Consider the following 26,259-nt stretch of genomic DNA (forward strand, 5'->3'; position numbering starts at 1 on the left):
TAAAAAATCTATAAATAGATATTTTCTGACTTGTGATAAAATATACTTGATGCATAATAATTACAAAGATGTTATCTTTTTGCGAATAAATTAAATACCAGTTTCTTGCTCTTTTAATTCGTGAAATATGATACTTCGTGATTCTTGACACATGTGTATGTTGCAACAATCTTTGTTAGAGTCTTTTGACACGTATGCATTCGAAAACTCGCTTTCGTTCTGCTAAATGCTTCGAAATGAAAACATATATATAATATGCAACTGCGCTGCTTGAAAATCTCACCGTGGAGAACTTGACGTTCAGGAAGTCGTAGTACTTCACCAGGAACTTCATTATGCAACTTAAACAGCACCGGTATTAAAGAGCTCTCTGCTCTGTCTCTTTTGATACGGTAATATTGCAACGAGACCGACGTGTGTCTATCAAATTTTGCGAATATATCTTCGACATATATCTCTCTTGATTGTCTGACAAACGAGCCGTTAAATATACGAACGACCGACGTGCACGGGAAAACAAGCTGAACTGCAACCGAGAAGGAAAGAGAAAGAGACGTAAAAAAAACGTCGTTGACCGATAAACTTATAATCCGAGCACGGTTATCAATATACAACACACAATATGTATATATATATATACTGTTGTTATACACGTATACAATATGTGTACGTGTGTAACAACTCTAACGATTTTCTGATTATCCCTCGACCATGCGCGACAAGACGTGAATTGTAAATGATCGAATCAGCGGTTAGTATAATCGCGCTGCCTCGTTTTTTTTTCGCGGAATGACGCGTTTTTCATTCAGTCGCGCGCGTGTAACAGTTTGAACTTTACCGCCTCTTCTTCTTATCTCGCTAAGGAGAAAACGATTCATCGCGCGCGTTAATTGCGCCGGTGATTCAAGATTAAATGTTCCAGCGAGATAAAGCCGATCTCACCCATTGATTTTCCCGCTGTGTTGATTCATCGTGTTTATTTTTAGATACGCAATCTCGCGGCTCATACGAGAGTGAGACTCGATTGCGGGATTCCGATTCACCCTAGGAAGACGATTTACAAACACACAGCGCAATTGACGGTAATACAAACAACGAAAAAATAAAAAAAGAAAAAAAAACAAATGAGTGCAGCAAGCGTTACGCAATCGGTCGAGTTTGCGATAATCGAGTTGGACGCGCGCGCGTGTTTACGCGCCTCGGCTAACGAGAGGAACTGACGACGCGTGCACGCGCGTGGAAGCGTACGTGTGTTAACTGCCCGTTTGAAAACCGCCACTTTCTAATGCACCGTGAAATGCAGTGCGCGCGGCGGCGACGGCGGCAGCGCAGGAATGCGCATTTGCATTTCGCAGCGCACCAGATACCGACGTGAGATTGCAGCGTCGCATGAATGATCAAGTATCTCGGGAGAAAATAACACGGCAAGGAGAATCGCGAAACGCTCCGCGGAACTAATTTCGTTGCGCTTTGCAATTTAATTACTTAATCTCGATTTTCTTTGTGCGCGAATTATTGTCGGCCGCGCTCTTGCGCGCGCGCGCGCGGGTGTATACAAGACTCTTGCGTGTATTTATCGATGTCGTTTCGCGCAACCAACCGGCGCTCCCAATCCGTTATCGAAAACGACAATGCGTCCCGAATTAATCGGCGATTCGCGTACACGTGTGTGCACACGCGTGTGACCAAAGATCGACCTACTTTCCACGCGAGAGAGGGTGGATCGATACTCGAGAAACGTATATGTATATACATATATATATATATTTATTCACGCAATTTATTCAGTCAAATGTCAATTGACGTCGCGCGCGAATTATTACCGCAAACGACACTTATCGAAGAAAAATTCGCGACTTTATAAATCACACGTTGCACTTTCGTAGTTGGCGGAACTTTCTTCTTCTTCTTCGTCCGATCAGCTGATCGACCTCAATTGCAAGCAACGCTCGCGCACTTCACTTCGTGACGTTACGCAATCGGTCGGGTCCTCGCGTCGAATCGCACACGTTTAAAACTCGTGACGAGGAGGAAACAGCACCAATATGTGCACGCATTCCGAGTGCGTGCCCGACACGCGCTTACGCAATCGCAGTCGCGGTCTTCTCTCCGACGCACGCAGCGCGGTTGCGTCCGTTTATTTGCGGTGACTCGAGAAAGAGAAAGAGAAGGAGAGAGAGAGAGAGCGCACGCGTCTCTGTGTGTGTATGTGTGTGTTGTGCGTATTCTTTCGTCGACTGGGAAAAGCAAAGTCTGTAATTAATTGGAAAACAAACACTCCGGACGAATACACTGAGTTTTCCGATAACGACCGTCAGTGCGACCGCGATGGCATTCACCAGTCGCGGAGAATATCGGGAAATATAATTAGCGTGACGAAGAATAGGGTTATACGGCCAACGACGTATATCTCTCTGATTATCGCGAACAATTCCGGTCGGTAAACGAGGAGCGAGGATTTTACATTAATGAAATTTGTGAAACACAACTTTTGTCACTCTGTGTACTATATGAATTATTTTCACGAGCGTACGTTTTTTTAGTGCGACGGGAAATCGCGTGGATCACGAAAATGATCGCGTGGATCACGAAAATGATCGCGTAACCATGTGCCAAACTTATTTTCGTCCGCCCGAAGGTGCACACACCACCGCTATCTTATTTCGCCGCAATAAACAATCCTTTCTCCAGAACAGACATTACCAGTTTCTTTATTATGCCACGGCCCAGTTTGAGAACGTAATAAAACAGCAGTACGAAAAGTTCACTCGATACATCCGACAGCCACGTGCACGCCATCGACTGGCGCGCCGACATATCGCGTCGTAACGAGAACCTTGGGGTTCCTAACCACAAATTTTGAGCAAAAGAAACGAATCATTAAACGAACGAACGAGAATCTCGCGAGCACTTATTATATCAGCCAAAGATAATTGCACTGAATCTAACGGCAATTAACGTAAACGCAACGTTTCACACGCGAAATTATTTATTTCCATGATTTCTTTTCTTTTGTTTATATTATAGAAACTTGCTCGAAGAGAAGAACAAGTTGATCGCGCGGAACAAACCACGTAACAGGTATATGTTGGCGAGCGCGACTAAGGGCGCGAAATTACATAACGCGTGCGAAATGCAAGCCAGAGCGAGACCCCGTCGTGCCGTCACGATGTAGGCCTCAGCAACGTGCCAGAAACGAAAATATACTCGCGCGACGATCAAGAAGTCGCGAGCGAGAATCGCGGGCGTTCCTCTTTGCCGGGCTGAAATCGGGGCTGTCGTCTTCGTCGTCGTCGTCGTCGCTCTCGGTTTAGGTCGATGCCGTAAACGTTCGCGAAACGGATCCCGACCCCGGATGTCGTGCGACCTCGACGACCAGTTAGGCCAAATTTGCGAGCGCGCTGCCGACCTCGAAACGAGATAAAAATGTTTCGAATTCAAACGTATCGATTACCTGTTACTTATTTTTAGAATCTTCTTTATCGTGTGATTTTGTTTATTACAACAAAATCAATTGATTTGTAGATGAAATAAATTTGTTCAATTAGGATATTGACTCATAAGTAAATAATATTGCTATTTAGAGATACAGAGTATACACGCGTGTCCTTGCGGACACGTCTTTTCTCACACACATTGGTGGATGATCAGAATTTCCCTCTGTTTTTCCATATTATTTGTGTTTGTTCGTTACGCCGTTCAAACTCGATTTGTAACTCTCTTATATTAATCGACACTCTTTGTAGGAAAAAAAAAAAACGGAAAACGCTTATCTTTAGGACGCGTTAGTCACGCGAATAATACAGTCTCGTTGTGTGAATTCCTAAGTTATATGTCATCTCAGAGTACATTTGAGTGATAAAATTGTAATTTCAATCCTTATTATGCTGTCGTTACGCTGTCGAATGCTACACAAGTATCCATTCGACACACGTCCGCGAGAAAATTAAAATTAAGAGTGTGTGTGTGTTGTATATTACATTACAGGAAACACTGTAATTACATGTGTGTATACATGTATATACTATAATACACACGTATCATTAAAATCTTCGCGGTCAAGTTGCAATGTTTTCATTACGAAAACATTGCAACTTCATCTTCAATCTGAAATCGAATAGATTGACGCAAAGGATCTCGCTGAGATAGATGATGTATAATGCAGTTAAACAGAAGGACACTTCGTCCGCGCTGGAGATTCTCTTGCTTTGTCAAAACGACAAACAGATCTATATAACGATTTTAATCAAGAAATGTGTACGGTTTCACAAACACGTGCGCGAACGACCATCTATACGTTGTGAGAAAGAAGAAAAAACAAGAGAAATGGTTGAAATAAAAAATCGAGAGGTGTTGTTGAAAACCTATTTTTTTTTTTAGTTTTTCGCAAACAAATATCTCGGCATATGCACTTTGAAAAATCGTTTGTCAGGATATGAGAGAGAAAGTATGGAAATATCGTGTAGCGAAGAGGATATGTGTCAGCGTGACCTTATTTTGCGGAAACACACGCACACACGCACGAGCTTCAAAGTGCAAAATGTCAAGTACGAAATATCGTCGACAAAAAAAAAAAAAGAAAAAAATGTGAAGATGCGCGATATATTTATTTGGAAGCGTATGCGCGACCTCTCTCTCTCTCTCTCTTTTTCTCTCTTTCTTTTATATTGCGCGTTTACACATTTTGTTTTACATCAAAATTGCGATGAAAAAAATGTGAAACAACGAATGAAATGTAAATCCATATTTCGTTGCGTGCGCGCATGCTTTACGTCTATCAAACTGCGCGAATATATATATATATATATATAAAATCGAGCGCGTTGGCGTAATATCGATGAAGCGGCAAATCGGGTTACAATAAACAATTTGTGCTTGCAGTGATCAATTACGGCAAGTTAGTAGACCGCGATTAATGCGCAACGGGAAGCAATATTTTCTATTAAAATATCGCGATATTCTCTTTCACAACAGCTGAGAGAGTGAGAGAGAGAGAGAGAGAGAGAGAGAGAGAGAGAGAGAAAGAGAAAGAGAGAGAAAACAAAAACCATTACACGCGAACGGAACTCCGCCGCAAAACAACAACGATACAATGCGAAACTTTCGCGATCGAAGAGAGAAGATGCAGAAGAGATCCAATTAACCATTTTTGTAATATTGTGCGCAGCCGGCAAGACGTTGACGTAACGCGTGTTCGTGAATTTAAGCACAGCTGCTGTCGAACGCGATCCCTTTTTATGCATCTCCCACCCAGGAGCGGGTGCGGCGGTGCGCTGCAGCTCTCCTTTTAGTTCCTTTTCTCGCAAAACCAGTGTAACCGGTTGAGCGTAAGGCCGGTAGGCGAGCAAGCGCGCGTTTGTAAGTTCAATACGGCCCCTTGTGCTTTTCTTTCGTTCGCGGAATTTCATTAAAACGCTAACATCAATTACCTGGAACCCCGGGACGGCCGGACAATGCGAACGACGCGTGTATTCTCGGAGATGCGTGCGCGCGGGTTTGCGTTAATCGTGCGCGTCCCACGAATTGTTCGAGAGAAGAAACGGAGCAACAAAAGAGAAGGACGAGAGCACACGTATTAAGTTTTAGAACTACATAAACTTTGTGAAATAGCGTTCAAAAGACATAAAAATAAAATTTCAAATTCTTTGTTGGATTATAAAATGCAAATTGCGTCTCACTAAATTTTTTTTTTCTTTTTTCTTGTTTTAAAACGCCGCCGCTCAGCGAATATCCAGAATAAATACGCAGCGAGATGGTAATTCGCTCGTTTAATTGCGAGAGAACGAGAGATTACTTGGAGGGAGGAGAGGAAGAGAATTGCACTCTCGACGAAAGAGACGAAACGGAATAATTCGCACGTCAGTACACGGAGCCGACGAGAAAACAGCTTAAAAAAATAAAAGTCGCAAAATCTGGTTCACCGCGATGAGTGGTTTTTTAAAAATTAAAACGTCGAAAATGTCGATGTTACTTGCTACAAAGCAGCCGTGTTAGTAGCGTCAATTCTATAAAAAAAAAAAAAAATTCGCAGTGAAGCGTGGAAAAAAATCGAAATATTTACCAAAATATCTTGCAGGGAGACCGGCATCACGGAGCACGTTGACATATCCGTCGACGGACAAGAATGCTCTCCTTTCCGGTGTGCCTGTGCGGTTCTCCGTCTCACGCGTCGGATAACGTATGTTGATTCGCGGTATCGAACTTAATTCCAAAAGCAGTCTCGGAAATACCCGGGCGTGTGGAAAAAGACGCGTGCTACATATATATATATATATATCTATAAATATATATATATATACTTCTCGGATATTATTACTGTATACACGCCGCGGCGTGGACTTTATTCGGTCCGAGCAATCTCTCGCACGCGGCGAAGCAATTTCTCGCGCGGCCCGATTAATCTCCTCGGTGCCCTCTTAGCTGGAAAAATGGCTTCGTCGGTAATACACGGCGCGCGGGTTATAAATCGAGAAACTCTGATATGATATATTCTTGTGTTACACCGTATCAGCGGAATCGAGCATGCGCGCGCGCGCGCGCGCGGATCGCACTTGTAACAAACGAGCGAAATCTGTGCGCGAACACAACAACACGACGATTAAAGTTGAACCGCGCTTTCCATTTTGCCGTGCGCGCGGATCACGCCGCGCGTCTAAAAAAATCAACACACGCGAGAGAGAGAGAGAGAGACACCTTCTCAGATCACGCGCGCACGCATTCTTTCTCTGCCGATTACATTCGGCTCGTTCGCACTGTCGTCGTCGTCTTACGCTGAAACTAAATCGCGCTCACGAGAAGAAACGCGAACAAAGAGAAGAAAGCAAATGAGACGAGAGATCGACGGATCAGTGTTGACTTACAAACGGCGACGCCAGGCAGCGTTTGCAGCACTCAATGAGCGAGAACAAAATCTCGGGCATGGGTCCGGTATAGGGCCGAGATATATCTTCTGACTTGGGTCGAACCGATTTTAATTATGAATCCCCGATGCTGCGGGACTCCCTTCGCAACTTTTCTCAAGACGCGCGCTCGGGCGACGATATACCGCGTGTGTGCGTGTGGTCTTCTCTCGTGACGCTCGCGAGCCTCTCTCAGCCGTGAACGCACGAGAAGGAAGAAGAACCGGACTCACTCGACTTCGCCATCGGAGGAAGGTCGGCTCCGTACTGATGCGTCTGGATTCCGCCGAAGACTCTCCCGCGCGCGTATATTAAATTAAAAGCGTGCGCGGGCATTGTGCAGGCCTCGTCCCCACCGTAATCCAATATCGGCGGTAATCTGCTATACGTCGACGTCGACGACGACGACGACGATGACAACGCACCGGAAAAAAATGAAGCAAACGTGCATCACGTGCGACGCGATATTACGCGGCTACGTCACGACGAGAGGCGGCGATGTGTGACACGGGGAGTTCTTTCTATCTCGCGACGATACCAAAGCGTCACCTTTTTGCGGCATTTTAATTTCGCTTCCTCTGCTTTCAAAAAAAACCAAAAACAAGTGAGAAAATATCACGAAAGTTCATATTCCCGAGCCCACGCAACGTGTTGCTCGTGCGCGATGCAGTTTCCTGTCCTTTCAACTTTTTTTTTTTTTTTTTGCAGTACATGCGCGATATGACGTATATGTATCACAGCGTCGTTACAATTAAAGTTATAATTAAATCGTATTGTATGGTTTTTTTTGTCACATAATTTTAATAAAACGTACATCACAAAGGACGCGTTGTACTTTTGCGCATACAGGCAATTTCCTAATAAAAAAAAAAAAAACACACAATTGCTGGGAGAAAGAAAAGAAAATATGATGAAAATGCGAGCGCGATTTATTTCTCCCAACGCTATATTTCATTCGCGAAAAAACTATAGTCTTCCGCAATTTTAAATGTGTTCCCTTTGTAATAAAACACGAGAGTCTATTTTTACGTGCAGCGTGGACAAAAATAGAGAAAATGTTGCTTCCTACGAGGTAAGCAGTTCCAAATTAGATACCGCGGGTCGGATCTCCTTTTCCTGTCGCTCACGTTTGTGTGTGTCTGTGTGTGTGCGCGACACAAACGGAAGAGTGGAACGAATATTTGCCGCGATAGAGCGAGGCCTTTTGTGCTGGCTCGGCGCCAGGACAAAACTGACGAGCATCTAGGCAATTTACGAAGTCCTTCAAAGTCGCGAGAACAAACAATTCAAATCGGGAATTGAACGAAGCATGAATCATTTTGCGCGAAATAATGTTCTCACCTTCTTGAAGCCGTGAAACGAGAATGCGCCTACGTTCATCCGCATTTTTACGATCCGTCACTCTCTCGTCCCGAACACCTTCCTCTCCACGAGCAGGATAACTTCCCTGTCTTGATTTTTCGCGCACACGTACAAGACGATATTATACGACCGATTAACAGCGACAACGTAATAATGTTCGTGTTCGATAATTTTTTGATCTTCGAAGAGATCTTAGCTTTAATCAAGATAAAGAGGACAGATTCAACTCGACCGGATTCAGTGTTTCCCTAATCTAACTCGAGAATCACAAAATTTCTAACGAAATTTAATAAAATTACAATTTAATAAAATTAAAAACACATTTTTAAATAAAATTTCACGCATTGTGTACGCGTGTATATATTAATCAACCAATTAGTAAAACAACAATTTTATCCTTGCTCTAAATTTATCTTTTTGAATTTCTGAAAAAATAATGAGAACATCTCTCAAAATAACTTCGTTTAAAAGCTCGAGCTTGAATTATTCACGAGGCAACACGCTAAATTCAGAGAGATGCTACGTACGGTATAACGAATTTAACGAAGTACACGGAAGCGCAATAAACCGAGTAACAACGAGCAAGATCTTTTCCCCCAGGTGAACTCCCGAATATATCTCACCTTACCGAGAACACCGCGAAGGAAGTTTCTCTACGGAACTTCCGGTTTCGATCACTTTGCGGGAAACACTGAAACCGGACGATGTTGCTACCGCGAGACGAGCAACGGCGAGAGTGGTCGACCGGTTCCTCGGCATCCGGCGGATGTCGGAAAGGTAAGAGAGCAGCGCGGCGCTCGTGTGTGCGCCGCTCGATCGATTTTTCGTAAGGCGTTCGCCGAGGATCTTTCGAGACGTCTTTCGGGCAGGATGGTCGGCCGGCCACTGATCGAGATGCGTGCACAGGTCCGAATACGAGCGAGCGAGCGTAGCGCGATCGTAACGCGTGGTGCATCGGGCGAGCGAGCGAGCGGGTGCGTGCGCTCGGACGTTTCCCGCTCATCCGGCGAGCGCGCATATTGTAATTTTTAATCGAACCGCACCGCGCTGGAATGCCATTGTCTGCCTGTTCTGGCTTTCTCTTTCTTTTTCTCTCTTTTTCTCTTTTTTCTGACGGGACGCACGGTTTATACACACATATCGATTTTCACCCTTTTGCAACTTTCGATCCCTTGACCCACGTTGTTACGGAGAGAGTTGTTTTATTATTAAGTAAATTATTATATCATCCGCATCTAATCTAATCCACATTTAGCTAAAATGTCTGAAATCAATATTAAATTTACTCTCTTGCGCGTTTTGAATTATTGACATTAATTTGTGAGAATGAAAGAATTGCAAACGCGCGGACACGTGTTTCTCTTCCGAATAAATTTCCGACTGTTAAATCCCACCGACAACATGGGAAATCTCGACCGCGTCGCCTCTTTGTCAAAACGGGATAACAACGTTTGCGTAAGGACGCGCGAAGTTAAAGTTGTGCACGCGTTGGAAAACGTTGGTGTGACGAATGTAAATGAGCGTCAACGGAGAACGTCCGAAACAGCCGAGCTTAAAGCGCAGCCGCGGGGCACATACACGTTTGTATCTCCCATCTGGAATAAAGCGCGCTCAGGAAGAGCATCGTTCAAGAACGCCCGCGCGCGGTGATAATGCACGAATGCATCGCGCTGCCGCATTGGACTTTAAGCTTTTGTGCGAAAAAGCGCGTTGCAGCAGCGACGAAACTTAAAGAACAAAAAAAAAAGAAGAAGAAAAAAATCGCTGTCCGATTATATTCTCAAGGCGCGCGCGCGCGTTTGACATCAAACACGTCTTTCTTTAAAACTCTTTAAAACGACTTTGAGAATCTGTACGTTATAGACGCGCGGAATGAACAGGATGATTAAAGGCTTGGCGAAATTTTATCGCGATTAAATATGGAAATTAAGCAAAGTCTCCGAGGCAGGCCAAGCTTTTTTTTTTTCCAACCAACCGCACGCCCAGGACGTGTGTGATTAATATCTTTGTATCAAGGCAGCGTGCGCGCGTTATACTCGCCCTTCTGTCGATAACACTACCGATCTCGTAAGCTCTATTATTAGATTCTTGCATGTGAATGTACTCACTCTCTTTTTCTCTCACTCTCTCTCTCTCGTCGCGGCATAACAATGGAGAGAGGATTATCCTGTGTTGCACGTGCGCGGGGGTAAAAGCGCCTCGTTAGCACACGCGCCTTTTAATCCTTCGGCGCGGGGAGAGATCATCGATCGTCCACCCGTCGATTGTTAGTTTATCTTTTTTTATCTTTTTTTTTTTTTACAATAACACTAGTTACAGCGTCGCGGATCACGCTGTGTTCAGCCTGCACGCGGTCGAGAATTCACAATCGTTTTCACGCACAAGAAACCAGAGACCGATAAATGCGTTTTTTTTTGCAGATAACACTCAACGCCAGACCGCAAACACGTGTGCAGCTGAAAGCAGTCGCGAGGCTTCGCGAGAACCCTGTTTGTCTAATCTCCTTCCTCCGACGGTGTACGGAGACACGTGAATGACGACGACCTCGTCAGACACGTCTCTATCATACGTGAGAGATACGATCCAATTCTTACGCGCTCGATGATTGCATCTTTCTATCACGTCTCACGCGATGTATTTAGGTATTTATTTTTCTTTTTTTGTTTTTACATCGTTGCACGTCGCACTCGACAACGACATATTCATCGACGTGTATAATTGCGCGTCGCCCGTCGAGAGACGCTCTCGCTTTCGCAATTTATCGTCGAAAGTTTCGATCTCTGTATCGCGATAATTAATCAGATTCGAAAACTTGATAATTTACGTACGACACGCGGAGAGAGATATCGCGCCCCGCAACCTGACGTTGCGCTCAACAATCGTCGAACCATCGTCGCACGTCGGGAGATTTTCATTCGCACGAGTGACGCCATTTGTCTTCCCGTAATTCACGTTGATTGATCTCGTGCGCGCGCGAGCGCACGAGAGTGACGCCGCCGATCTCGCCGCCGAGATGGAATTAACGTTTGGATAAATCGCGACGCTCTGTAACCTAATCCATCACCGTTCTCTTCTCCGGCGTTCTCGCACGCGAAATGAACGGCGCGACCGTTATAATAATACTCCGTGCGCGATTTCGCGCGAGCCGCCGCTTTGTCAATTTGCGAGAAATTGTGCGACTAATCGCGCGCACCGCCTCGAACCTTTTTTCGCTAGATTGTCAAACTTCATCAACGTTTCCGAAGAATCCGCGCGGATCGTTTCGCGGAGATCGCGAGAAAAAAATCTCCCGCGCGCGCGCGCGCGCGTAATTAATGTTCATTAATGATATCTTTTTCTCTATCTTTTAACAAGGACTCGCCGATATCCGATCCTCGCGGATACACGCCGGGAAGTTACGCGAGACGTTTGAAATTAATGAAAGTACCTTCTCCACGAGCAGGCGCATCGTTTATATCCGACTTTGTGTGTAGCTTGTGCAACACCGAGAGAGAGAGAGAGAAGAGTGTGTTAAACAAAAACCCAATGTGGCGGTGAACACGTACACACATAACCCAACACAACTCTCTCAGATAAATATAACCGTCGAGGCGGGCTTTCGGGCCAAGGTTACGGTGGTTCCGACTGGTTCCCGGTACCATATCAAAGATAAGTATACCGTGAAAGATGAAAAATTAACGCCCAGCGGCAAAAAGCTGACATATACGTTAATTGCAACGATCATCCGGTCAAGAGTGACACTTCTTCCACTGTGACTCCTATGATTATTAACTCGCGTGTATAATTTCGAAATAACTGTGCCAATCGATCACTCGATGTAGCGCCTTCTCGTTTTGCGACGGCTCTATGAAAATTACGGCATAAAATTGCGCTTTGTGTGCTTCGCGGGGTGACTTTGCAGGGTCACGCACGGTCGACGTGCGTTCACGCGTGCGTCCGTCGCCGCGCACTGTCACGCACATCCTGCGTGAGCGCGCGCGCGCGAATCGGCGGATGTAAATATTTTTACGAGCATCGCAACTGTGAGAGAAGAAAGACGAGACGGACGTCCCGAACTAATTGGACGTTCCGAGGCGGCGCGGAGGCACCGACCCACGGAGAGAGCCGGCCCGGCTAATTTATTGGAAGCTGGGAAATTGGCCCCGTCAGCCGCGGCGAAAGGATATTTACCGTAAATACATCGGGACGAGCCGTGAAAACGACAAAGAAAAAGAGAGGATACATAGTAATGATTCGTAAGGAAGCTGAGGAACTCGATTTACTCCGGCAAAAAGGTCCAGGTGAAGAATCTCCTTCTTGGGAAAAGAAAACGCGCGTCTCATTATTATTTCTTAAGGTACGCCGTACAGACAAGGTGTATTTTTCTCTTAAGCGCGATCGTGCTTAATGAGGTTGAACGCTAAAAAACAATAGCGAGCTCCTCTGGATGAATGGTCCGTGTGTGGCGTGGACCGTATCTCACGCTATAACGTGCGTATTAAAATCAATAATCGCTCTCACTCAATACGTCGCGTGTTATAGCAGTTGACGTTATAAATAAACCCGTATGTTCTGTCACCCCAGTGCCTTCGATTAGGTGGTTTGCGCGCACTTGAAAGGTCGCCGGCGGCGATTAAAGTAGTAGTGCAATTCCCGCCGACCGAATCTGTCGTGTTTTGCGGTTACGAATACAGTTGCGCGAATCGGGCGGCGATTGCGGCGAAACGAGTTAAATACTTGATCGCGGATACCCTCGCGTTATCGCCGTATCGAGATCGCGCGGATCTTTAGTGAGAAACGATCGATTTGTAAATTACCGCCGCGCGTAATGCGGATACGTTATGTCGCGCGAGTTATCGTTGCGGTCGCAACAGAAGCCTAAAAGCGAGCGAGAGTTCATCCCCTCGCGAACGAACGGGGAGAGAAGAACGACGCGGCTTAAAGTCTTCGACCTGCGTGCGAGCACGTGTGTATACGCTCGCGCGCCGATTCTTTTAAGCCTCGTTAAGATCCGACTTAAGCTTTAATTGAAAGTCTGACCCTGACTACGGTCGGCGAGTCTTTTTTTTTTTTTTCCGCCGCGGAGAGAGAGAGAGAAAGAGAAAGGGTGCTTCTCATGATCACGGCGAAACTTGTCCGACGCGCATGTAGATGAAACACACAGCAAAAACACTCAGGAGACTTGACGAAACTGTAATACAAGGATAATATCATGACAAAACTTTTTCAGGAATATTAATTTAACGCTCGTTATATGTCGAAACAATAGTGTTGCGTATATGGTTTAACTTGTACAACCGCGCGCGCGCACACACGTATACATGAGACCCAACTAATTATAATTCCATGCGAGGCGGGATAACCATAAATCCAGCTTGGAAAGTTATCCATGATGAAGGTTCATAGCTGTTTCTCAACACACGTGTGTGTTAGACGCGCAGAGAAACTAAAATTATGAAAGTTAACAGCGTTAGTCCGGATATAAGCGACCAAAATTTTCTCAAATATAAGTAAAAATTAAATCCCCATTGTAGCAAAAAAAAAAAAAAGTCGACTGCAAAAGTTGACAAGTTGGGTCGGACAAAAACCCAAGCTCGAACTTCTAATTGCTCTGCTCTTTTGTTCCTCTCTTCCGAGTGGCCGAGGTATAATACCTACGACTTTTGTCGAAAAAAAAAAAGAAGAAGAAAAAAAATGATTTTTCTCTCCCGGTATTAGTGTAAATTCAAAGTATGAAAATTTTGCTAATATCCGGATAATACCGTACGTCGCCGCACGAGAGATGTGTCTCTGCGGGAGCGAGCGAGCGCGGCAGAGAACAGAACGTCCTAGTTTACGTGGACCACATTATCGATCTGTTCACCCGGTACATACCGAACCTCCGTCGCGTCGACGGAGAAAGCCTTCCTCCCCGGCCGTATGACTCCGGGGAGTATATGCCACATACGCGTGCTTCTCCGTATGTACACACTCGAGAGAGATGCGCCCGGCACACACAGCATCCTCCTCCTCTACTCGAGAATTCAATACCCGACGCGAGTCGCTCGATACCGGGTACCGGTCGATTGTGTCTCGAGGGGAAAAAAATGCTCTTCCGAAGGGGGTAGCTCTCTCTCTCGCTCTCTCTCTCTCTCTCTCTCTTTCCCTCGACTTAGCGCGCATGATTTACACGCGCGCGCGCAACCGAAACGAAGGAGCGAGTGTAGAACACGAGCGCACGTGCATCGTTAAATCGCGTTCGCGATTATGCAGATACATGTATAGTGTTGGAAACCGTACACATACACAACATACATACACACATACACAAACAACGTCGAGTGCAAACAACGTCGGACGCGCGTGTGAAACGCGTTTGTTTATTTATTCTCGTGAAAATATTCGGGATTTCGCAGTCGATTCATTCGTATGCGAAAAGTCAAACAAACGAGCGACGTGTAAAATTTTATCGTGTGTGGAACATGGCGGAGATTTATCTCCCGCGGGAAATTTGACGTCGTTGTGTCAAACTAAAACCCGGGAACGGCAATTACCTTTAAATGAGACGTTGGCAAACCTAGACGGCGACGCATCACTCTGTTTGCCTATTCATCATACGAATCTATCGTGGTGTGTATGAGCGTATTCTTGGTCGCTTTATGGTTCCGGAAACGCGTCTATTAACGTCGGTCGTCGCGGCCCGCGGGCAATGGTCTGACGCTGAGGTAGACAAGTGGCTCGCGATAGGCCTATTATGTCTCGCTTAAGTGCAGCGCTGCGAGCGCAACGTTCGCCAAGGTGCGTTACACCGATTCGCGAGGAAGATGTTGATGCACACCGACGGGCCCGTCTCTCGGTGTGCATCACATTTGCCGCGACATCAATTCACATCCTTGGACGAACCTGCGTGATCGACCCTCGCCGTGAACGTGCAATTAGGGTTACATCCTTCGTATGCACTTCGTCACGAACACGAGGCGATCTCGGGCAAGCTCGAAAACGATCGTTCTTGGAAATGAAAACGTAATCTCCGAAGCGAAAAAAAAAAATTTATCCTCGCGTAAAAACCGTGTGAGCATTCGAAAAAAAATTAAGTATTCTTTGCAAAGTACGTACACGTAAGAATTAATTCAATCCAAATGAAATTAACGTTTGTCTCTGCGTTGTTCAAACTCTCGTTTGACATGTGCATGTTCTTTCTTCCCGCGCGCTCTTCCCGAAAGAGAGGCGCGTTATAATCTAATGTCGCGTGGGCGCGGGTCGCGTCGAAAAGCCCCGTTAAAAATTAACATGCTAATCTGCCGGTTCGCGAAGAGAGGGGGGGGATCGAGTTAACGCGCGGTTGATTGCTCTTGCGGGCTCGTTAATTATCTCGTCGCGAAAACTACCGCTAGGGAAATAAAGTAGAGTCTAGTAGTCTGGTTGTGCGTGCGTGCGAGCGAGCGAGCGAGCTCTCGGAGCTTCTTACGTTGTCTAGACACGAGAGACGCCCGATATATACCGTACGTGTTCCGTCACGGAACACGCTCCTCCGCATTGCGAATTATCCGCGCGCGGATACGAGAGGTATATATATATGTATGTTGGTCTGGCGTGCGCGAGACGAACAGAGGAGGACGCCCGGCCACGGGAGCGTGTCGCATTGTCTGCTGACTCGGTGATACACATTCGTCATCATTGTGAGGAACCGTTGCGCGAGGAAAAATTCATAAAGGAAACGCACGGCTCGCTGCATGCGCAAAGAGCGCGCACAATGGAAGCGTTCAATGGTTAAAAAGCACGGACGATCGACACACACGCGCGCGCACACACATTATGTGGTCTGCGTATTATATTTAATTTGGTTGTTCTTCCACACTGTACGAAATGAACACGATATAAATTTGCAAAACTTCGCGCGATCATTTAATATTAATTGCGGGGGCACGCGCGTACACAGTGTGTGGTCAGGCTTCGTAATCCCGATTTTAATTTCGCAACAAAACGCGAATATACAAGTTTAATTTCCAATCTCAGAACGCACACGTGTGTGTGTGTGCGGCATTTATTTTAATTAAACCGGGCACGGCATTTCGCGTGTTCGGTGAATCGTTGTTTAGAGAGAATAACTAATCGGTATGGAGTAAATATATATTGTTACGAATTGAATTTCGCGCTGCGGATTGATAAAAAATTGAAAGCCCTCTGTGAATCGGGGAAACGTATTTTCACATGACAAGTGAATTCGGTACTTACGCGCGCGCGCGCGCGCGCGTTTGCGTTTATTCTTGTCGAGCTGTGTGCAAAAGGTTTTGGTAATATATGTATTATTTATTCTTCATCACATCGAAAAGAAGAGCAACACGGAACGTAATATGTTTCCCGAAATATGTACCAAGCTCGGTGAGTATCGCAGCGAGAGTGCAGTTCGAACGAAATCTATTATACAAATATGTATCTCTGCGGCGAGCTTTTTCGTGTGAGTCAGCGAAAAATACGAGTTGCCGCGACGTTTTCATCTTTTATTGAATTCTATAAAAGAACGAATTTTTCGCGGAGCGTCCATTCTGGCGGCGCGAAATTGTTGCGGGAAGAATGGAATTCGTGTTATATTAAAAAGAAATTTTTCTTCTCTTCGCGCGCCATTTCGTTTTGCTTTTTCTTTTCTCTCCAATGTAAGGCGACGACAACGAAAACGTCATCTCTCGTTATTCGCGCCGTCTCTTTGTTCGCGCGCGTTAACTTACCACATGAGCTCTGTGATGCTGATGGTGCATAGTGTGATGATGATGGTGTCTCTTCTCCTTGACGTGGTGCTTGGCATGATGTTTGTTGCCCCGGTGCGGCGGGTAAGTGTGGTAAATCATATTGACGCCGTGGCAGGGCGGTTGGCGTCACCTAACTTCAATGATGCCGCACTTGGAGACGCTTATCTGCTGACCGCCGCTCTGATGATGATTCTGATGGTTCGCCGTCAGGCCTCCGGCGCAGTTGCCCGGCGTTTTCCTCGACGCGGTCTCGGCCAACGACTTCTCGTCGTCTCGAGTCGAATCTTCTAGATTTATGTCGCTCTCGTCGTCAATGTTCACGGTGAAGGCGACCCGGTGATGAGGCACCAACTTCACAGTCGTACCGATCGGCGTGACCGTGGTGGCCGGATCAAGCTTTACCAAGGCAGCTTGCAGCTCCAGGGCGTCCATCTTCACAGAAACGCGCCGAGAGATCTCTAGATCTCTCAATCTTTCTCTCTTCTCTCTCTTTTTTTTCTCCCGCTGGACTCGAAGTTCTTATCTTGTCGTTCGTTCGACTGAATAATATTCTCGATGACGAGTTCACTAGAGCGACACTCTTTCGGTTTCTCCGGATTTCGCAAGGCGAACCGAAAGCCCCATCTGGGGCGCCGAAGTGTAGAAGATGTATGCTTCTTTTATCTTGCGATCAACTTCGCGTGTTCCTCAAAAAAAAAAAACAGAACTGTTCTTTTCACGTGGTTTGATACGAAGAAGATGCGGAGAGAATAAGTTTTTTCTGTCGATATTTTTCTTCTCAACGTCGTATTCAATCATTACACGTGAGTGCTTTTCACCGTCGATGCTGGAAACTGTGCTGATATCGTATTTTGATATGCACACTCAGATAAAACAGTTCTCGATTTATATGTAATACAAATTCATCTATTGAACATCGTCCATATTGTTTCTCTCTTGTGAATTATCTGTGCGTCTTTAAGATTTCGCGAAAAAAGAAAAGGTTGCATACAAAACAAACAGAATACTCTAAAAAATTATTCAATATTTTAGAGTAGTCCCGTTTGTGAGAAAATTACATGCAATGATCCGTCAATGTGCAAAGAACCAAAAAAAAATACACGTGTTGAAAAACAAAGTCAATCAATCGGTTTCAAAGGCATTTTTCTCGCAAACAAAAGAGAACGGGAAGACTGCGCCAATCACGCACGCATGTCCTTGTACGTTGCCACTTTAATTTCCGCGTTTTTATACCCGATTGCACCTGCGAAATTTTTCCGCGTCGTCGCTAAGCGAGGTGACTCGAAGAAAATGGAAAACATCGCCGCGGCATCGCATTATATCGACGAGGGCAGTTATGCGGCCTCCGCCGCACCGGTCATTATCCGCGAACCGTGAGGTCGCGTGACTATCTTCGTTACGTGCTGATAAACGGCGGTTCATTCGGTTGCGTCTCTATACCGCGAACTGCTTTGTTTGTTTTATGTGCCATCCGTCGCCGATCGCCGTGGATGCAAATTTGCGACTGGTACGCTCTATCATCGGGAGCTTTAAACTCGGCGCTAAGAGGGACGCGAGCTGCATGTCTCACGAGAGAGGAAGAAGAAATAGGAAAGGATTTAGGAGGTAAATCGGCTGTTAAGCCTTCTAGATATGTGTCAGCGCACGAGGAAAGATAAATCTTGCGAGAAAAATTGCTCGTGATTACACCTTTTATAATATAAAAACCCGGGCGTTTTCTTTCACAGGGAGAGACACAAGCACACTCAGTCGCTGTTCAAGGATAAATATATCGATTGCCCGAGTGAGAGATCCACCCGCGCGCGCGTTAACCCTCTCGACACATGGAAGTGTCTCGCGGACGAGTTCCCCCCTGAATTGGTACTTGAAGTGAAAGTAAAACGCGAGTTTAAGACTCCTCGGTATGCTCTCTCGATATGGTCATCGCCGAAAGAATGACGTCAGTGTCGCAAAGTGTCACCGCGTCGAGATGGGAAAAATGTGAACTTGTTCGTTCCGTTTATTGTTATCTCTCTGTTTCATTTTCGTTTTTATCGGTCTTTTAGCGCGGAGATGTTTTCTTAGCTCGTGGATTACCGAGAAATACCACGGATTGAGACCTTCGCCAGTTTCCAATGATATTAAAAGAGAAAATAAATAATTTCTCTCTCTCTCTCTCATATATTTTTTAATATAAAAAAATTATTGCTACAATGGATATTAAATATATTGCGATAATCTCGCTATTTTTATTTTATTATATTACAACAATGAAAATGTTTTTTTCCTTTCGCGGGCAACCTTATAGAGTTATCTGACGCTTGGCGAAAAACCTTTCTTCGTGCGCGCGTAGGATGCGGCCACCGATCGATGAAAAAGGCGCCGAAGGGCGGGATAAAGGGGAGAACGCATCGTGCTTTGTCTGAATCTGCATGATCGCGCGCGTACATGGGGACGGATTTCCTGTTACGAGGCAGCGGCCTCTCATCGCGAGCATGATTCATATTCCCCGAGATCTGAGGTAGGGAGTCTGGTGCCAGGCTAGGAGGCACGACAAATTTGCATATACAATATCTAGGAGACCAGACGTCCGTGTATATATCTGTTGCTCTTTTTTTGAGAAAGAACCGCGTCTGAAACTCGAGACTTCGAAACTTGCGCGCGTCGGTGGTGGGTGGAACGCGAACTTTGTTCTTTGTATGTCCCACGAAAACGGGACCACACGAGAGATGCGCGAGATGTGAAAGAGAACGCAACTGTGCGGAGAACACAGAGTGGGTTCACGAACATTCCAGGAAAAACGAAAGAGATCAAATGACCGTCGTCGAAAAGGGATATCGTTCTAATAAAGAGAGTTCGTTCTGCTTTCTATTTTATTTTCCGTCACCGTGTTTCGAAATGTGTGCGGATTTTACCAGGAGTTGTGAGAAGCTAACAATAAATAAAAGATAGACGAGATTCTTAGAAAATCGAGACCCCTTGTCAAGGCGCGATCGGAATAGGTGACGGTTTCGTGTTGGTACGAAGCAGGTCCTGACCGATCGGGCAACACACCTCGGAGCGAGACAGAGGGGGATGACGGTCCCGGCTCGGTTAAAGACCCGAGGGAAATAAAGGAGAGAGAAACAGAGAGACACAGATTCTTTCTCTCTCTCTCTCAACTGGTCGCGCATTAAAACGCTCCGTGTAATATAAAAAGCGCTTAAAAAAATTCACGCGAGAGTCGCGATCCGCGGGAGGGAATTACGGGCGCACACGCGTGAAATCCGCTGTCGTCTCGTATGGAGAAGGAGAGAAAAAATTACATCCGTTTTATAGAGCTTTATCTTACTTTATGCTCCGCGCATACGGCCAAAAGCTGCAGCCGCAGGTATTCGCGGGAGGAATTTCAAGGGCGCGCGCGGACGACGCCGCCGCCGCCGCCGCCGCCGCCGCCGCCGCCGCCGAGCCTCTCTTTCCTCTCGAAAGGACGGTCAGTGCACCGTGATCCCGAGATCCTTTGTGCAAATCGGCGGCGGCCAACGGCGATGCGTCTCTAAATCACGTTGGCGGGAGCGCATTAAAGTTATTAGGACACCGGGACGCCCACGTATATAATATATATTTCTGTCTCTCTCTATCTATCTCTGTCGATCCTTCGATGAGAAAAGATCGCGTCCCGCCCCGCCGCGACGCGCCCACCTGTCGTCATTGTTCCAACGATGACGCCTCGCCGCTGCGCTTTCTACGGCGGGTGACATTATTACCGCGGCACTTAGTTACGATAGAATCAAACGGCGAGAAGCGGTCGGCAGGCGGTAGGGATCGTCGGAGGCCCCGGCTCGTAAAGTCGCGGCGCGATTCGCCCAGCATCCAGTCTCGCGAACAAAGGATCCGGTGAACTCGTACGAGTAGGCTTCTTGTCGAGGATCTCGACGAGCTTACTTAAAACCGGTACTTAATGCCACTTTACGGTGCTAGGATCTTAGCGAAGCGACGGTTTTATTGCCGCTGGATAGAGTAATGGGCTTATATAGGTGAGGATTTCGCGCGCGACATATAGTTATCTATCCATCGCACAGGGATCTATCGCTCGACGAGAGAAAGTGATGGAAATTTTAATTCTTTTCGAATCGCGTGGAGAATAAATTTTCGGCGCGGATATGCATATATAATATTTACACGCGCTCGCACTGTGTTCGCGATTTAAAAAAAAAACAAATGACACGTGTGTTTCGCGGAACACCGAAGCGGATCTTGAACCGGGCGCTGTGCTGGACAATGACTCTTTTCGCAGGCGTTCGAAACGCGACCTTTGTGAGAGGTGAAGAAACCTGCGCGCGAAGAGCCCGTCGCGATATAAAGAAGAAAAGAAAGAGAGGAAAAAGAAGAGAAGGTGAAGAAGAAGGCACACGGTAGTCTCGATCGGTCTTCACAGTCATAATGACAACGTTACTATCCGCTATAACTACTCGGCGTCAAGCTGCAGATAATTAAAGGGCGTGGAAGACTATAGGCAGGTACGTGCGCGCGCGCGCACTCGCGCGCAAAAATACCGGAAGTTAGTACTCCCGGTCGAACATCGACTAGACCATTGGTTCTCCCATACGAGTTACGAGAAGCGGGAGAGATGCTGCGCTTAATAATTGGAAACTGTTTGCCAATACTGCCGGGATTCGATCTCTCGCGCGCCGCCGTTAATCTTCGTGGAATGCGAAGACTCATTGCCGAGGATGCGATCCTCGAACGTAATCGAAAAAAAAAAAAAAAAAAAAAAACACTTCTCTCTCGTTCCGCGATGCTCTCGTTAAGAAAAAAAATCTGGCGAGCGATATTACAAGAGCTTAATTATACACATTCGTGTGCATTTTATTTCCATTCTCGTAACAATTAAACAAAAATTTTAACCGCGATCGCGAACACGCGGCCGACATATCGCGTACGTTCGTCGGAAAGACAGTTTCATGTTCGAAATATTGCTCTCGAGCTAAAAAAAAAGAAACACGTCGAAGAAGAAAATGTATATGTGAGAAACTTCGCAAACACGCGGGGAATTACAGTGGATTTAATTAACGCGACCTTGCTCGTTTTTCAAGCCGCGCTCTAAACCGAGCCGTTTCCCGGAGGGAACGCCCGACGGCGCCGTACCCTTGCACGGGTCCCCGGCATACGCGAGACCCGTCTCTCGTAATTTCTCATTAATCAATTAAGCGCGCGGCGGCATAATGCGGTTTATTAACGGACATCTATAAAGCGCCGGGCTATTCAAGTTGGTATGTCGCGGTCCCGCGCCACGCCGGGATGAGACGCGTGTACCGCTAACTTGCGCTTGCACGAGCAATTATGTACAGTGATAATACACACGGAGACATCTCTCCCCCGCCGTCGCTTACATATGCTCTAATCCCGATGCACGCCACGGCCGCTCCCATGTCGCAACATTAGAAACACAAATTGCAAAATTCACTACGTTTCTATTGCGTTAAGCCTCTTGCGCGCGTATAGAATGAGAAGTATATAACAAGAAATGTATTATAAACTCGCGATTCGAGAGAGAGAGAGAGAGAGAGAGAAGAAGAAGAAGAAGAGAAAGAGAGAGAGAAAGCGTAATTTATTCAAGCGCCCTGGGATACATTCCCTCAGGCGCACTAAAAATATACAATACGCATAAATTCTACAATAACGTAAGTTTAAGTTATCAAAATAAAAACAAAGAATAAAATAAAACAACAACAAAAATAGTATGAGAAAGAGAGAGAGAGAGATAAATATAATGTTGATATCAAAAGTAGAAAAAATGAATAATTAGAAAGAGAGAGAGAAAGAGAGAAAAAAGAAAGGAAGAGAAACTCGAGGCACAACTGATGTTTCACTCGCAATCCGCCGTGATTTCGTCGGGATTACGGTATCGAATTCCGCCCTTGTCCTTTATCGGGAAGTCCTTAGGAATCGCACGCTCGATCCAACTTGCGTGATAGGAAAGCCGGGCGACACGCTGCTCTTTTCTTCATAGCTACCGGTACCGATCCGAGCGTGTACATGTATATATACGTATAAACATAATGTACTCGAGCCGAAGCCTGCGAGCTCGATTACGCGATTAATGTCGGCATCGCACGAAACGTCGATATTAATAAAGAGGATATACAAAGAGCGGGGGTCGGTGTACATTTTCTATTAGCCACGCCGTTAAACACAAGTGCGGTCCAAGAAGAAGAAGAAGAAGAAGAAACAGAGAAGGGAAAAACCGTTACGCGCGACGTGGAGGGGTGGGTGGAGGTCGAGGTTTCAATTTTTTAATTTTTTTTTTTCACATTTTTTTATTCTTCTCTCTTTTTCTCCCTACGTTCCTCGTCGGCTGCGACTTTGTTCTTAAGTGGGGTTATGTGATGGGGGTCGCTTGTTATTGCCACATAATACCGGCCGCCACGTAAGTGCTAAGTGCAAAGGCGGTTCGCCGCGCGGTTGCCGCTGCGGGAGGGTTGCTCGGGTCCGCCGGATCAGTCGCCGGCGTAACAGCGATAATCGAGTAATAACGAATCCCGCGACCCGACGTCTTTCTCTCTTATCCGACGGCTATCTATAAAAACGCGCCGCGTTTCCGTGCTTTTATATTTATCCTCGAACCGAGGCCTTCGGCACAACCCTTTCGACACACACGCCGCGTCTATTTTCGCCGAAGGATCTGGCCTATTTCGGACTCTCTCCGCGCGCGAGCATTAAGCGCGCTGAAGGACAATCGGTTTCGATTTCTTGCTGTGTGTTGTACGAAAATAAATTTTTGCGGTGATGCAGATTGTAGAAAAATATACGCAACGATATTTGTGTTAAAAAAATATCATTGCGTGCAACGAGTAGTAACAAAGTAGATCTTGAAAAGGTAAAGGTGTTTCGATATAAATCTCAAACGCATTTGAAGAGAGAAATCCGAAGAAACAGACGTTAGAAAGCGAATAAAAGTCGACTTTTCTATGGCTCGGAAGTCGATCACGAGAGAAAATGTTGGCTCTGAACGATAAGCGCGACGCGTAGGACCCGCAATTCGAACGGTGATAATGTCGAGGGGTCAAGTGGCCGCGGATGTGGATCGAGCCTTCTGCTGCTGTGAGAAATTCGCGAACGAAAGAAACCGGAATCGTGACTCGAATAACAAGCGCGGATAAGAGCGCGAGACTAGATTGAATCGAGAAATGGCACAATTGGAAAAATCATGTAAGCTCGCGGAATTCAATGCGGTTTACGATTTTATGAACGATAATAAACTCCGCCAAGAAGATTTATCAGGTATAAGCGCGTTCGTTCTTATGTTGACAATGTGCAGGCTGAGAACTTACATGCGACAGATAATCCGCGGGATGTACAATAGATGCGACGATATCGAATGAAAAGAAGATAATGTCGGGAGGATTTATCGTACGGATAGTTTTGTCGTCACACACGCGCATAACCGCGTGCGAAAACGTACATACGTACGTACGTCCTCGTTGACGTTTCTAAAACGCGAAACGAAATGCTATATAATTCCGTAACACGATTTAGGAAGTATGCGCAAACTCGCGCGTCCCAGAAAGACTTATTTCCGCGCGCTACTTTTCTAAGGCTTCGACAAGATAGCCGTTCGGAGCTTGGCAGGTTGTAAACACACCGCAGTTTATATCCAGCCGAGCGTTTCGCAACCTAACCCCGGCGAATAGAAGTGTTCATAACGCGATAAAACGCGCCGCATCGTCGATCGCGCGAAACAATTGATCGGTTTCTCGCGAAACACGCGCGACCGAAAAACGCGACCGCCCCCCGCGCGGTCCTGGAAAACTTTTTCGACCTCGCTTCTACGACAACGACGCTCGCTCGCGATCGCGTTGCGAAATCAACTGTCTCATCGACCGAAAAACTTGCTCTCATTTTCCTGAATTCGCCTGTTCTCTTCTTTTCCTTCCCTCTCTATCTATCTATCTCTCTCTGTCTCTCTCGTTTTAATTACGCAAAAGAGTAGAAGTAAACTTGATACCTCGGAAGCTATAAAGACGTCGCTGTGTGTTCACCGAGTGGAATACGCCGGAGAAACGGAAGAGCGTCACGAAACCGTCAAAGACCAACTGCGCCCATTTACGGCACGTGAGGGGATTACGACCGAATCCCGCATAAAAGCCCCCGATGCATTGCGCGCGCGAGTGCCGCTGCTGCTCGGCGGTGGAAATTTCCGGACAGCATTTTCACAAATTCCCCGCGACTTTTGTACATTCCCGGGAGTTTGTACGATATCGCGAGAAAAAAAGTTTTTTCTCCGGAACAGCTAAAGAATATTAGTTACAATATAGCGAGAAAAATTTGTTAAGCCTATTGAACGTTTTGTTTTTTCCCAACAAAAATGATTTTTGAAGAGCGAAACAAAACATTCGATAGGCTCGGTGAATTTTTTTGTTTTGCGTCGGTTGTGATATCAAAATTTTTTTTCCCGTACAGGATTAAATGCGCTTTACGCGTCCATTTTGTGCCCAATTAAAACACATGTGCGCGATAAAAGATTAAAAAAAAAAAAAAAAAAAAAAAAAACAACAATAATAAAACGCACGAATATTTGTAGCGCGGAATATTGGATTTCGAATGAATTACTCAAAGGTTTCGCGAAAAGCGCAAACATGTGTACAACAACGGGAAGCGGGATTGAAAACCGTCGCGTGCGCTTTACAAGCGCGCACACGTGTCAAGGAAGAATGGAGATATAGCCGGCGTGATCGTGGCGTAGCGCAAGTTTACTTGGCGCTATACACACATCGAACTTCGATATACCGGACGCAGACTGATTTACATCGCGTAAACCTGTGGAGAGCTCGATTGGAAAATAGATACCGGGCGGGGAAATTGATGTCGACCGTCTCGTCGTACGTAATGCATATTCCTGACAAACAATTTTTTGTTTCAACACCTAAGCCTGCGCCACGACGTACGAGAGAGAGACGTCTCTTTGACGCGACGGGATTCCCATTTTCCGAAACATTTCACGCGAAACTCGAACTGTTGCGCGAAACAGAACATCTACGATGCAAAGTGTTTTCGATTTGCGCGTAAATCCTATAACGAGACACGATCCAACACGCAGACACGCGCGAACCGGTGTTGAATTAATGACGTCCGCGCAAACCAATATTTCTGTCCGCAAAATGTAAAAGTTCGATATGTATCTATCGATCGATTGATTGTGTCGCTATTGTGCGCGCGCGGCACGACACTTTCTACACTCACACACCGTGCCTGCGATTATCTTTCGGAAACGATAATATTTCGCCGGTATAAATACCGATCTTTTTGATCGTGTTTTTTTTTTTTTTTTTTTT

At 46.0% G+C, this 26,259-nt stretch overlaps 2 protein-coding genes across 2 annotated transcripts in view; both read right to left on the reverse strand.

Annotated features, from left to right (window-relative positions):
* LOC109861104 (probable serine/threonine-protein kinase dyrk2) overlaps positions 1-26,259 on the reverse strand; it is a 155,932-nt gene that overhangs the window by 57,878 nt on the left and 71,795 nt on the right. The window lies entirely within an intron of this gene.
* Positions 17,063-26,259, reverse strand: part of LOC109861118 — a 13,288-nt gene continuing 4,091 nt past the window's right edge. Inside the window, exon 2 of the mRNA XM_020440639.1 lies at positions 17,063-17,921. Coding sequence (XP_020296228.1) covers positions 17,093-17,398 — 306 coding nt within the window. The 5' untranslated portion in view covers positions 17,399-17,921 and the 3' untranslated portion in view covers positions 17,063-17,092. The remainder of the gene's footprint in view (positions 17,922-26,259) is intronic.

The sequence above is a fragment of the Pseudomyrmex gracilis genome, unplaced genomic scaffold, assembly GCF_002006095.1.
Source record: "Pseudomyrmex gracilis isolate BER0280 unplaced genomic scaffold, ASM200609v1 scaffold_8, whole genome shotgun sequence".
NCBI classification, from domain to species: domain Eukaryota; kingdom Metazoa; phylum Arthropoda; class Insecta; order Hymenoptera; family Formicidae; genus Pseudomyrmex; species Pseudomyrmex gracilis.